This window comes from Mercenaria mercenaria, chromosome 4, assembly GCF_021730395.1.
Source record: "Mercenaria mercenaria strain notata chromosome 4, MADL_Memer_1, whole genome shotgun sequence".
Lineage (NCBI taxonomy): Eukaryota > Metazoa > Mollusca > Bivalvia > Venerida > Veneridae > Mercenaria > Mercenaria mercenaria.
Window position 1 is genome coordinate 91,039,247 of NC_069364.1, and position 14,179 is coordinate 91,053,425.

General features: G+C 34.0%; 1 protein-coding gene across 4 annotated transcripts in view; it reads left to right on the forward strand.

The window, feature by feature from the left end:
* The window catches only part of LOC123552426 (uncharacterized), a 137,135-nt gene that overhangs the window by 49,574 nt on the left and 73,382 nt on the right, over positions 1-14,179 (forward strand). The window contains exons 1-4 of one of the 4 annotated variants that reach the window (XM_053541934.1): positions 469-572; positions 11,879-12,080; positions 12,620-12,823; positions 13,070-13,372. The exons of 1 other annotated variant lie outside the window; for it this stretch is intronic. In XM_053541934.1, coding sequence (XP_053397909.1) covers positions 570-572; positions 11,879-12,080; positions 12,620-12,823; positions 13,070-13,372 — 712 coding nt within the window. In that variant the 5' untranslated portion in view covers positions 469-569. Of the gene's footprint in view, positions 1-468; positions 573-11,878; positions 12,081-12,619; positions 12,824-13,069; positions 13,373-14,179 lie in introns of those variants that run through there. 2 more of the 4 variants (XM_053541935.1, XM_053541937.1) reach the window with 2 other exon arrangements.

Genomic DNA, 14,179 nt, shown 5'->3' on the forward strand with positions numbered 1-14,179 from the left:
GGGAATTATATGTGGCTTTCGAAGAAAACATTCCGACATTGACTATATTTAAAAATGATATCACTTTAATATCAATATTCTTTAAAATTTGCGTTCTCACGATGGTACATGTTTAAATATGAGATAAGTAATAAATTTAAACTTGAAAGAAGCATTTATATTTGGAAACGAATGTATATGAGCACGTCATTTTTAGCACTATTTAAAGCGTTCCGGTCAAAATAACTATACAGGTTTTCATTGTGATATAAGGTAAGAAATTATTTTTTATGCACCATCAAATTATTATTGAGTAATTTACTGAGTTAATTAAATATCATATGCTACTGAGTGAGTCAAAATATTTCGTATCAATAAGTTAATGAAAATATTAATATTGTTTATTTATTTATTATTTTCATATTACTGCGTTTATATGAATAATTATCACAAACATATCACTGATAACTCACTATATTACTTTACAGTCGCAAATGCATCTTTATATGGACTTTATGTTATCAAAGAACCAGATACAGTAACAACACTGTGTCTGTAACGGGGCCACACGGCACTCAAAGACTCCTATTATGGTGAGTCAAATCTTTGATAATATAAAAAGCACAACTAAGCGCATAATAGCAGACTTGTGTGTTCATGAGATGTACCGAAATGTACAACATCCCTGATGCCCTGACGCACCAATTTAAGCGGACCGTCTTTTAATTTACTTGGACCAGAAATGATAATGCCACAACCGAAACGCAAAAGGCTAATTTATTTTTGAAATCATAACGCAGGCAAGCATTCATTGATAGATTATTTTAACTGAATCTCTAAGTGCGAGGAAATCAAATGTTCAACAGCTCTCGGCTCAAGCAAAACTTTTTTATATAACAAAATTAACTTGTCTCCGAGTTCAAAAATGATCAGAGACAATAGTAATATTGGCGCATACTCTGGAGCTACCATTTATGGCCGCCGCAAAGTACTTAAAGGCTGCCGCTTTCAATGTCAATCAAATCTACAGGAAGTTTCTTTAAAATATAGCAAAACAGCCGATTAAATAACAGCACATTCGTTTAGACTTAGTCATTTCATTTGACGTAATAAAACATGTAACACACCTCACGGTCAATAAGACCAACCGGAATTACGTTAAGCATTAACATTAAATGAGTTCCATCATCCCAAAGGACCATAAATAAGAACAACATTTATATAAGCCTATTCAAGAAGTATGTGAAGCATATTTACTTTTATCCAGCTTTAGTGCACTTACAAACCTTAAGGAGTCGGAATGAGTATGCGGCACGTAAACTGGATGCCTTGAAACATAACACGTTGTCTTTGCATCAATAAACATAAGAACATTTCTGTTACATCTCAAATATCTGTTGAAAAACGTCTGATTTCCAAACGAATACAGTTTCCCGAGACAGAGCGTCCACTTTTTTCAGTATTAGGCGATCTTCAGAACTGATTATTATGTAACTTGAACGGATGCGTCTGTAATTATAGTTACTTTAAATGACATATATGTAAATGAGCGGCCTTGTGATGTTTGAAACAGTGAAAATATCAATTTTATTTCACTGATAAATTTCAGTATTTCACTGAAGAGCATAAAATATATATTCTTAGAGGATGGTTAAAAGTACACATACCACGACATTATCTTTATGATGTAAGATTAAAGGCTTAAAGTGATGTACTTCCTGCTTTATGACACGAGCTTTGCAAATAGATATGCTTTTCTTATATAAACTGTCTTAAATACTTGAACTTGTACTTCTTGAACCTGAGATTTACTGATATAAATCTATGCTAACATTATCTTTTCATAGCAAAAATATAAAAAAGGTAAATACCTTTCTGCATAGTCATAATTATTTGTTATTGCTCTTATAAATAAATGTCGTAACTAATTGGTATAATTTATAACCTGTTACCTTCCCATTTTCATGTAGGTATATTCTGTATAAAATTGTTTATGTATAATCTAGAAACACTATTTTTATAAGTTATATCAATCTTGTATTAGCGATTTGAGTATGGGATGCGGATTTTAAAAGACAGGTATCTTTTAATGAAATTTTGCCTTCTCAAATGACTTCGTGCTGTTGTAAAGAGTTATGGGCTTTTAGTGTTGCATGTGTGGCTGTAAAATAGATGATACTGTAGTGCTGTAAGCACGCTTTGGATATTGCTAGTCTTCTTGTACTTTCATCTTTATGTTTAGATTATTTCATTAACAAATTAAGGTTCTATACAACAGTGCAATTACAGTGCATTTTGGCTGCTTATGAAACAAACTTAACTACGCAATGATATATAACCTTCAGAGAGAACAAAAATATAATTTATTTCACTAAAAAAACATTTTTTTGCCATACAAATACATAAAATGAATTTATTCATAACAATAAAAAGTACATAGCAAAAAGAGTATATCCGTTTGTAAATTTAATAGTCTGGCACGTGAAACGCAGCCTTAAGGCTATATTCATAAATATGATATTCTTTAGGAACTAATTTTCATGGATGTATTGGTTGTATCAATCATTTATATTAAATCTAAACGTACACAGTACATTCTATTATTCATTTAATTTTGACATCCACGATATTAAGCCCCAATGAAATGGTTGTTCTGACTAAAACCACGAAATCTTATGCCCAGGAAATGAAACGATTTCACATTAAAGAAAATATTAGTGAAATAATTATAACTTTTCTTTACTTATTCGTGTAAAACCTAGTTGCTTACTCTTCCATAATGAAAATATAAATTGTCTTTTTACATGCTTTTAACCCAGTGAACACCCCATTGTCATTAGTGTCACGTGACATTACTGTCACTTTGTGTTAATTAGTAGGATTTAAATAAATCATACATTTTTTCTGTTTTCCTAAAATCACTGTGGGGAATCACACGATCAAAATCAAAGTATTGTAAATACTGGAGGACGGATTGTCTTGAAATGTATTGACTCTGTCAGGTCCGAGATCAGCAATGTCCCTTTTCAGTTGGGACTGTTAAACTAGTAAATGTCTTTTTCGTTTTTTTCTACAGTAGTGTAACCATTTCCTTGCCATATTTCTATGTTCATTGTGAATTTAATGACCAAATATGAACAATGCAGACTATCAATATCAGACTGCACAGATGTGCATGTAGACACATACACACAATTACAAAACAATTATACATTTTGTAATAACTATTGGTCCAATATATATCAAACTGTAATAACATAGGGAACAGAACTGAAACACATTTTTTAAGGTTACTAAATATAGCAGGGACGATCAGACTTTTAAGGAATACATAAATAACTGATTACCGTGTTGCAAATTAAAAAAAATGGTAATAGCCAAATCATTTTTGCATGAAATATTTTGTTTTTGTTCTAAAAATAGTAATTACTTTTACAGATTTACCGAGAGCTGAGTAATATTCTATTCGGCAATGTAATAAATTCCTTTCTCAATAAATTTCATATAGTATCATAAATCATTTGAAAAGTATTTTACTTCTTTTGGTTGTTAAAATCATCTATCAAAGTTCTATCTATTATTCTATTTCACTTCTTTGTGGTGATTAAATATAACAAATAATTGACTTTTACTTCCCCTAAATTCTTAATTTTCAGTACAGCTAATTTATTTGTGAATTCCATTGATGTAAAATCTTCAATGAAAAATCCGTCACCTAGCGATAAGAACAGTCATAAAGCGTGCTTAGTTTATTGGTCAGCGGGCACATCGTCTCGCGTTATACTACACTAATCGTCTGCATTCAGTTAAAGTGCGTAGTGAAGCGTGGTAATTTCAGTTGTTCTATGTGCTGCCACTTGAGAACTATTTTCTTTCGGCGGAGTGAGAAATATATGGTGGTTATCAAAAAATCGATTAAGCCGAAATTCATATATGTATTATTGTGGTTGCACTGGACGGATTTGTCTTCGACAATCCGTCCAATAATCTCTAAACCAAAATAATTTTATCAATAATATGGGAATAATTTGAAGCAAGTTTTGCTGTAAATCTAAAATATAGCCTATCATATGGCAACATAGATGTATCCTAAAACTACATAGATTTTAATCAAAATCATCCACTGGTTATCTTGAACACTTCATGAGACTGAGGCTTCTTATATTCCTTTGTGTTTGTAATTACTGGAAATATACCATCATTGTTAACTACATAACTATCTAACACTTTTCATTTGTTATATGTTAGGCAATGTCTAAATTCCATATCTTATTATGTTAGGTCATTTATTCATGTTCTTCAAAATATAACTTTGGTTTAGAGACTGAAAATATCGCTTTTCCATAATGCAAGTATTATGCGATAGGACGGATGTACTCAAGAGACAATATTATGTAAAGACTGTTTCTCATTAAAATACGCTATCATGTTTAAAAAATGAAATCAGCAGTATATCCGTCATCGATAAAAAAACACCGTAAACGGTAACATGATGCACACGCAATAAATGATCGATAAAGAATTGAGTTTACGCCGATATTGCATATGAAGCGTTTAATTCCAGGAATGCTAATATAAGGTAAGATGTTAAAAACATTAGAAAAGTTCGACTGATTTAAGTCTACATTTATGACATTACTATATCGTTCACTGGAAAAAAGACTATGTAACAGCCCATTCTTTTTTTCCCGGTAGGTTCCCCCATAGTTATCCCCCCCTTCATTATTGTACAAAGAGGGAGAAAAATCCAACTTGTTGTTATTCAAACATGCAGATACATGCACACTATGCGCATTTTTCTACCTTGTTTGTGCACAAATACTAGTTGGTAAAAACCAACAGGATGGGGGTGGTGGGGGGATCAACCGGTTGTTTTTTCCCCGGGGAAACATTGATGAGAGGGTGGGGGGTGGGGTGATCTGACCGTTACACCGGCGTACAGGACTTGAGAATATTATGTAATATTAACCTGTAATAACCTCGTTTTGACTTGCACTGTTAAATTATGTAATACCAAACGGCATTTCCTTCAAAATCTTTTCTCCCGCTTCATTTTCCGTATTGTTCAAAAACAATACATTTTTGGATATATATAAAACCAGATTTATATAGCACCATTTTCATGAAAATAAAAAAACGTTTGAAAATATGTAAGTATATTCTGTCGACGCTGTTTTAGTGATTTATTCTCGTCACAAAAATAGGCAGTACGCTATTATCAGTGCATTATGTTAAGTGTATAATTTATTTTAGCTTTTCTCCGCTGACATTTTATTTCACCATACTCATTAAATCTTATTTCTGTGCGTTTAGAAGTGTATTAACCACACAGGGAATGCTTGCAAATCAATACCCGCCAAAATGCACACAAAAAAATACCAGAGCTAAGAGTTTCATTTTGCTTGCTGCAACCGTATGCTGTTATATGTCCGTATGTTTCAACAAAGTAAAGTAAATGTCAGGTTATTGGTCTTTTAAGCATTTAAATAGAACAGTCAAAAGGACTCGCCCACGTTAACTTGTAATTCGGATGCTGATAAAAATCCAGTTCCTTACAATTATTTGAAATTCTGGTAAATGCAGACACTTACATAGTCGTGTCCGTTCAATTTTTAACTTCATCGCCAGAGAAATAAATATTAGCTATAATCTTATGTTGTTTTTTGTTATTTTGCTTTCCGACTTTGCCTACCTCGGTAACCTTGGGGTAGAGCGCCCGTTTCGAGTGCGTGAGCCCGTTTATTCAATCCCTGGGCGCGTCATACCAAAGGCGTGAAAAATGTAGTTTCCTCGCTTGGCAACCAGCATTTAGAGGATAATACTAGGACTGGTCAGACCGGTGTCTGTTTAATGTGACTAGGTGGGGTATAATTTCACGTTTCTACGGCGTCATATTCCAGTGAGGTAGCACTATAAAGAAGACACCGTCATATATATTACTAAAGGATTGTTAAAACAGACGCTAAACCCGGACACACACACATTCCGACTGTAAAGGTTTTTATTGAATGACTTCGTTTTCTTTATTGTGTTTGTGAATGACGTCGAATAGTGCTTGCAATCTTGCAGAAAGGGTTACGAACACACACATTCCGACTGTAAAGTTTTTTATCGAATGACTTCGTTTTCTTTATTGTGTTTGTGAATGACGTCGAATAGTGCGTGCAATCTTGCAGAAAGGGTTACTCTTGATATTTTTGCACCAATGTTGTTTATACGAAAATAAACGTTTTTATCCTCTTAAACAAATTGTAGTAAATGTAAATATTTAGATAGGTTTCAAGCTGGAAGAATTAATACCGCTTGCAACTGACTGCTATCTACTCTTTTGGAGAAAAGAATACATTCAATCTAAATAGTGTCTAATTTCGTTTATTAAATACTTCCAGTGCAAAGTCTGACACAAAGAAAATCCGCAGTTTTAACCTGCACCGCTCTATGGATCTTTATAGTGTGAGAAAAGAATACATTCAATCTAAATAGTATCTTATTTCATTTACTAATTACTTCCAGTGCAAATTCTGACAGATAGAAAATCCGCAGTTTTAACCTGCATCGCAGGTATGGATCGTTTTAAGTGTGAGAAAAGAATACATTCAATCTAAATAGTGTCTAATTTCATTTACTAAATACTTCCAGTGCAAATTCTGACACAGAAAATCCGCCGTTTTAATCTGTGTCTCTCGTATGGATCTTTTAAGTGTAAGTCAATTAATATAGCGTCTTATTTCATTTACTAAATACGTCCAGTGCAAATTCTGACACAAAAATAAATCCGCAGTTTTAATCTGCATCGCTCGTATGGAACTATTTAATTGTGAGAAAAGAATACATTCAATCTAAATAGTGTTTAATTTCATTTACTAAATACTTCCAGTGCAAATTCTGACACACAGAAAATCCGCCGTTTTAATCTGCATCTCGTATAGATCTTTTAAGTGTGAGAAAAGAATACATTCAATCTAAATAGTGTCTAATTTCATTACTAAATACTTCCAGTGCAAATTCTGACACAGAAATTCCGCAATTTTAACCCATAACCTGCTAAATTTCTATAATGAACTTGTCCATCATTCAATTTGGACAGTGCCATTTACTGTTAAAAGGGGTGTTTACTAAAAAGATACTGACTGAATGGCGAACAGTGCAGACCATGATCAGACTACATGGATGTGCAGGCTGATCTTGGTCTGCACTGGTCGCAAAGACAGACTAACTTGCCGCCAGCAGGCTACGGGTTAATCTGCATCGCAGGTATGGATCTTTTAAGTGTGAAAAAAGAATACATTCAATCTAAATAGTGTCTAATTTCATTTACTAAATACTTCCAGTGCAAATTCAGACATATAGAAAATTCGCAATTTCAATCTGCAACGCAGGTATAGATCAGTCAAGTGTTAGTCTAAGCATGATGTTACGTAATTTTCTTAATTGCAGGAGAAGTCTTACAAAACTGTATTTATTTTCTCATCATATTTTTTCACGAATGTAGGATAAATTCCTAAAACATGATAACAACAATAAAGGCTTCAGTTGTTCACTAAGTACTATCGGGCTTTTTCCTATCATTATTTAGTTAAAGGATGCCTTTCCCTTTAAATATTCATCCTTGCTCCATTTTCCTCAAACACTCGATCCCCCTTTTTCTACCCCTAACCCCTTCCCCCATTTTTCTGTATTTTGCATATAATTAAAATGTACATGTTGGATTTTTGAAGCAACCCGTCTACAATATTTTTCCGTTACAGCTTCTTTTTGTTATGGGCTTACTTTGTGATGCATGGCTCTATGGCTGTGTTTGGGGTGTACTGTGCTTCCGGGAAATCTACCCTTACCTTTTATCTTTTAAACATTTGCTGTTTTAAATTAGTGTTATGAAATGATTCTTCTTAGATTTTGGAACAAACTAATCATAGATTATCTATATTTCGAATAACTTCGTTTTTTCTTGAAATTCTAAGGATGTGAATATATAAGCTTAAAGTTGTATAGTTACACATGCATATCAAATATCAAATATCAAATCATAAATGTGATGACACCTTGATTTTATAAGACGAACGATTATATAAAAAACTTTGTAAAATGCGTTTACAAGAGCTTCCTGAAATCCTTTTGGTCCTCGAACATGAATATATTTCTGTTTTAAACGTCCACATTTTTTTTAAAAGATCCCTTATTCTGCTACCCACTTTATGACGCCTTAGTGAACCCTTTAATATAGAATTATTGCTACTATTTTACCACCCTTGAAACATAGGGAAATTGAAGTCCATCTGTGACCTCCGCAACACTGTTGCCATTTTTTGGAATCAAATACATGTAGACAATGAGCTTTAAATTGATACGGTAAAAAGTCCTGTAAACTTTCGAAACCTGAAGTCAGTTAGTGTGCATGTCCTTGTGCAATACTCTGCTAAACCATAATTGTCAAACGAAAGAGTCTTAAAACAAAACACAGTTATATACCTGGTAACGGAGGGTGCTAGTAAATACTTGGAAAATTTCTCTTTATTTCACATATCATCAACAGTTGATGAAACTGTTATACATATATAACTTGTATATGATGTAGATAAGGGATTTTATTCAACGTTTCTTAGGCCACGTCGCTACCACCTTAGTAGCCAAAAGTCATTATGACACGGTCCTATCAAGCAAAAATAGTCAGTACAACTCTTGAGTACTACTTATTCAAAGTTTTTTGGAATTAAACATATTTTCTACACCTTCCTACAAACAAATTAATAGACCTGTGGAATTAATGAAATTGGACTCTGAACTTTTAATCTTTAATTTTCAAAATATGACTGAAAGATTTAGTTATCTTACTTCTTAAATGCGAGTCGTCAATTATATTCTCGTCACAACTATTCGTCTTCCCTTTCACCGATAAAATGTTGTTTTCTTCTAATTTTAATCTTATGCACAAAAGCATTTGTCTTTTTGCTTGATTCAAAGTACACATTTTATCACATATCTCTGTTACACATTGTTTTTCAGACGATGACTGACATAAAATGTTCACATGAATTAAGAAAACGTAGCTTGTAAAAATGGCAAATAACGTTTAATTGAATGCAGTGCAAGAAATGAAACAGACGTCACATGTTGTTGCAATAATTATTTGTCTAAACAAATTATTATATCGACATAACAACTAAATAATATTCATGTTCTCAAAACTGTGGCTTATGATTTCACATTGAATATGTCCTTATTAATCATATTCTTAAATTTCACGTCAATAGCATCAAACTAGAGGACCTTTCCGCGTTTTATGAACATCCGTATGGATCAGACGGGGTTTGCTTAAGACTTAGTGACTGTTCATCATATGCTGATGACATGAAACTGTGAAATATTGTAAAGACAATGTGCTTTAATTTGTCAAAAAACAACAACAACATGTTCTGACAAATGAATGTTCAAAAGTACAAAGTAGCAGTCACGTGCTAGATAACATAATTTTACAATTTTGTCTCAGTGTCACCATTCTCTTATTTTAAACCGGTTGAAAGGAACACATCAATACTCACGAAAACTTATTACAAAGTGAACCACATCCTATTTGTTCACTTATACATGCTATTTGACATGTTTTACAATTGTTTTAAAGTGTTTAACATAGGACTGGAGCCGTTTATTGCAACATTTGTATGTCATTTACATTTGTTTACCTAATTTTTACTCACAAAAAAATGCATTCTCGTTAGGGGACGACAACTTAATCAATTTTGTTGGAAGTAAAGTATTTTAACATTAACACAGTATGTTTGACTTTATTCAAACAGTTGATTTAAATTAATAATAGTGATAAGATGGTCGCCCTATATTTTGAAGCTATCTTGGATTTTTTAATCATATGGCAGCCATGTGGAATTTTCGAACATATTGTATTTTTGGACAGTGTTTCATGCTCCTTGTGTTTCCTTTTGCTTTGCACTAAAATAATCATATTCTAATTGTTTCCATTTTCTGAAGTATTTTTCAATACTTTCCTCTGATATGCTTTGCAGAACGTGATCGGTGTAATTATATATATATATATATATATATATATATATATATATATATATATATATATATATAAAAGTATGCGTTTCCATTAAGACGCCCCCAGCTTATACCATAGCATGAGTACAAGAAGAGGGCAATAATGGCCCTATATCGCTCACCTGAGTTTAGTTGCTTGCTTAATAAAAGCTGTAAAAAGATCCTTTGGAAGCAAAGAATGAGACCAAGAAGAATAATTGCAGTTTTCAATGTTTAGACCCCTGTAACATTGAACTTTGATCTAGTAACCCTAAAAATAATACGGGTCATTTACTCTGCATGTCCAATCATCCTATAAAGTTTCAACATTCTGTGTTAAGTGGTTCTCAAGTTATTGATCGGCTATGGGTTTTCAGCTTCAGGCCCCTGTTACCTTGACCTTTAACAGAGTGACCCCAAAATCAATAGGGGTCAACTACTCTGCATGTCCAATCATTCTATGAAGTTCAACATTCTAGGTCAAGTGATTCTCAAGTTATTGATCGGAAATGGTTGTCAATGTTCAGGCCCCTGTGATCTTGCCCTTTGATGGAGTGACCCCAAAAACAATAGGGGTCATCTACTCCATAAGCCCTGCCATTCTTTGAAGTTGGAAGTTCTAGTTCAAATGGTTCTATGGTTATTGATCTGAAATGAAGTCTGACGGAGAGACGGACTGACGGACGGACAGGGCTAAAATAATGTCTCCCCCAGTGGAGGGAGATATAAATATCAAAGCCCTAGGCCGTGTGATTTTGTGATAAGAGATTTACATAGTTATCTCCATACAAGTCTATAGAAACCATGTGACCCCAAGGCAGAGCCACATTTGATCCCAGGGGGAAATTTGAACAATTTTGGCAGAGGACCATTAGATGATGCTACAAACAAAATATCAAAACCCTAGGCCATGTGGTTTTGTACAAGAAGATTTTCAAAGTTTTCCCCTAAATAAGTCTATATAAACCATGTGACCCCCGGGCCCGAGCCATACTTGATCCTAGTGGGATAATTGAACAATCTTGGTAGAGGCTCTCTAGATGATGCTACATAACAAATATCAAACCCCTAGGCCCTGTGGTTTTCGACAAGAAGATTTTCAAAAGCTTTTCCCTATATAAGTCTATATGAACCACGTGACCCCAAGGGCAGGGCGAAATTCGACCTTAGGGGATAATTTGAGCAATCTCAGTAGATAATGCTACATACCAGATATCAAAGCCCTAGGCCCTGTTGGTTTGGACAAGAAGATTTTCAAATTTTTTCCCTATACATATACATATATAAAAGTCTATGTAAACCACGTGACTCCCAGGCCGGGGCCATATTTGAAAATAGGGGGATAATTTAAATAATCTTGGTAGAGGAAGAAGATTTTTAAAATATTTCATTTCGACTGCCCAGGCGATCAGAGTTCTGTATGGAATTCAATTCGTTGAATAAATTTTAAAGAGGACTATCCAAGGAACATCCCTGTGAAGTTTAATCACAATTTGCCTGTTGGTTTAGGAGGAGATGTTGTTTGAAGGAGTGTGTGGACGGACGGACGGACGACGGACGGATCGACGGACGCCGAACGGTGAGCGATCACAATAGCTAAAACATGTACCAAAAATCATAATTCAGTTCTATTTCAGACTAATAGTACACCTCTAGCAGTATCGTATTGTATGGTTAACGCTGAAGATTTAGACTACATAAGAGTGGTCTCTCTATGTATACTACTTTTTATTCAATTCGGAAAAAGTCACAACAGTTTGGGGTCATGCACCATGTATGTAATCGTTACCACATATTATTGTAAACAAAATCAGTAATGCGTTAAACTTCATTATGTCAGGATTCAGACATTTTTATCATTTAGCAAGACGAAATCATGGCTGCATCCATACCTTGTAATGACAGTCATGACATGACGGAAACAAACGATGGAAACGGTCAGGCCAGCACGGGCCACAGTCAATACATGGAGCCACCAAGTGATTGGGCTTTCAACAATCTCGTTGCACACATACTTCAAAACTTGGATGCAAATCATATTGGAAAAATAAAATTGCGTTTTAAAGGTAACGACTTGAGAAATAAATAGGCTATTTGAACTTTCGCCAAGGGCCGTAATCATGGTGCAAGTTATTGGGAAAGATTTATAAACGTCTAATTTTGTATTCTAAGCAAATGTTTCATTTTTTCTTGCTAACCCAGCTACTGGTTTTTAATTGGGAAACAACGGAATTTTGAATCCTCTTTAAAGCAATATTAATATGTGTGTCACATTGTCCAAACAGTAAGACATTAAGGCCACACAGAACAGCCAATGCACAAATCAAAGAAATCATTCAAAACCAAACAATCACGTATACATGTCATTTCTGTTACAGCATAAATTCCTCTAACAATCATTTCATGTTTGAAGATTGTTGTTCTGCAGTAATCCGCTGGGGTATGAGTAATATGAACCAACCTCGTTTGGTTTACATCTTTAAAGAGTTGCATTTTTATGTATTTAGATATGTATATAAAATATTGTAAATGTAAAGCGTGCATATACTAAAAGTATCTAATCACTCTTAAAATTGTTCAAATTTTTAAATTTATTTGTCTTCAGGAATCATACACGAAGCCGTCAGATCATGGGAAGAAGCATTTGACATACTTATGCTTGAACGATATATTTCTGCGGATAATTTGATTTACCTCCAAATTATTTTGCGTACCCTTGACCGTCCAGACCTCTTTGCAAAGACCGTCGAGTATGCGGAGAACAGCAGACAAAGGATTCTTCATTTCTATGAAATAACAACGCCGCTCCGTATGTTTTTCTTTAACCATTGTAATACGCATCTGCAAGTCAACAAATTGATATCTGTCCTTGTTGACAAGGAGACGTCAGTATGAAAATTTACGTTCTTTACTGGGGATACAGAAGAAAGAGATGTTAGTCATATTTATCTAATACACTTTACAAGAAATTTATATTGAACTCTTTGACATAGTATTTGCTTGTTATTATGTAAACTCAAAAGTAGATTTTCATTATATACTGGGTTTATTTTAGCGGAAGGCCATAACTACGTTCGCATTCATGTCAAAGGCGGAAGATGTCGTACGGCAGAGAACCTGCATATAATACGCAAAACAATTGCAGAAGCGTTTTGTATTCCGATTGACGATATAATGGTTGCAGGCATAATAGAAGGCCGCAGCGTATATCTAACATTTATGCTCCCAGATTTTTTCATTGAAACACTCCGAAAAATTCTTGAAAACCAAAAATTAAGATATATCTTGGAACCATTGGGTCGTTTAGGAATTGACGAAATAATGTTGCCTGACTCTACGTTCAATGTAGAAACTGAAGGTAAATAATACAAACATAACTTTTGTCTTACTGAATCATTATTACCCAATATCTTATTTGATATTCTACTGAGTGATATGACTTTTATAACTTCGTTGTTTCAATTAAAAGAAAGTATACAAAATATATTTCTCATGAAGTGGTCATATGGAACAATATGACTGAAACAATTAATATTTCAGCTAACTAGAAAAGGGTTTTGCTAAACCAAACACAGAAATGAACATATCGTTATTCCTTTTTATTCCAGTGTTAATCAGCATGCCTTATCGTTCTGACACGATATATTTTTCTTGCATGCCGGACTGGCGTTTCCGGTGATTTTACCCATGCCGGCAAACCCCATCTGCACCCCCCGCCCCTCCCCCCCCCCCTCCATGCCAGATCACTCTCGTGCTGTTAATGACAACTAGTGGTTCATGCACTGATAATATATTGTTTATGTAAAATACGAAGAAAGCAGATACCTTTATAGTTTCTCTCCGTTCCTTATAGTATATTTCTCGATTCAAAATACGTTAGTTTACCGTAAGAACATAACGCTACGCTACAAATGATAAAGCTAAAGTGGAACTTTGTTATTGTGCGTAACGCAAAACATAATGACGTCACTTCTGCTTTCGGACGTTAATTTCCCGCGCTTTTTGTTCATTCTCAACTATAAGAAAGAGTGCTACGTCAGTATTTCTACCAGTAACTTGTAAAATACTGTATTCAAGAAAAATAATCTGCCAGAATAAAATGCTAACATGTATACGATATGCAAGAAAAAATATCAGTCATGTGTTTACGAATCTGGCGATTCGT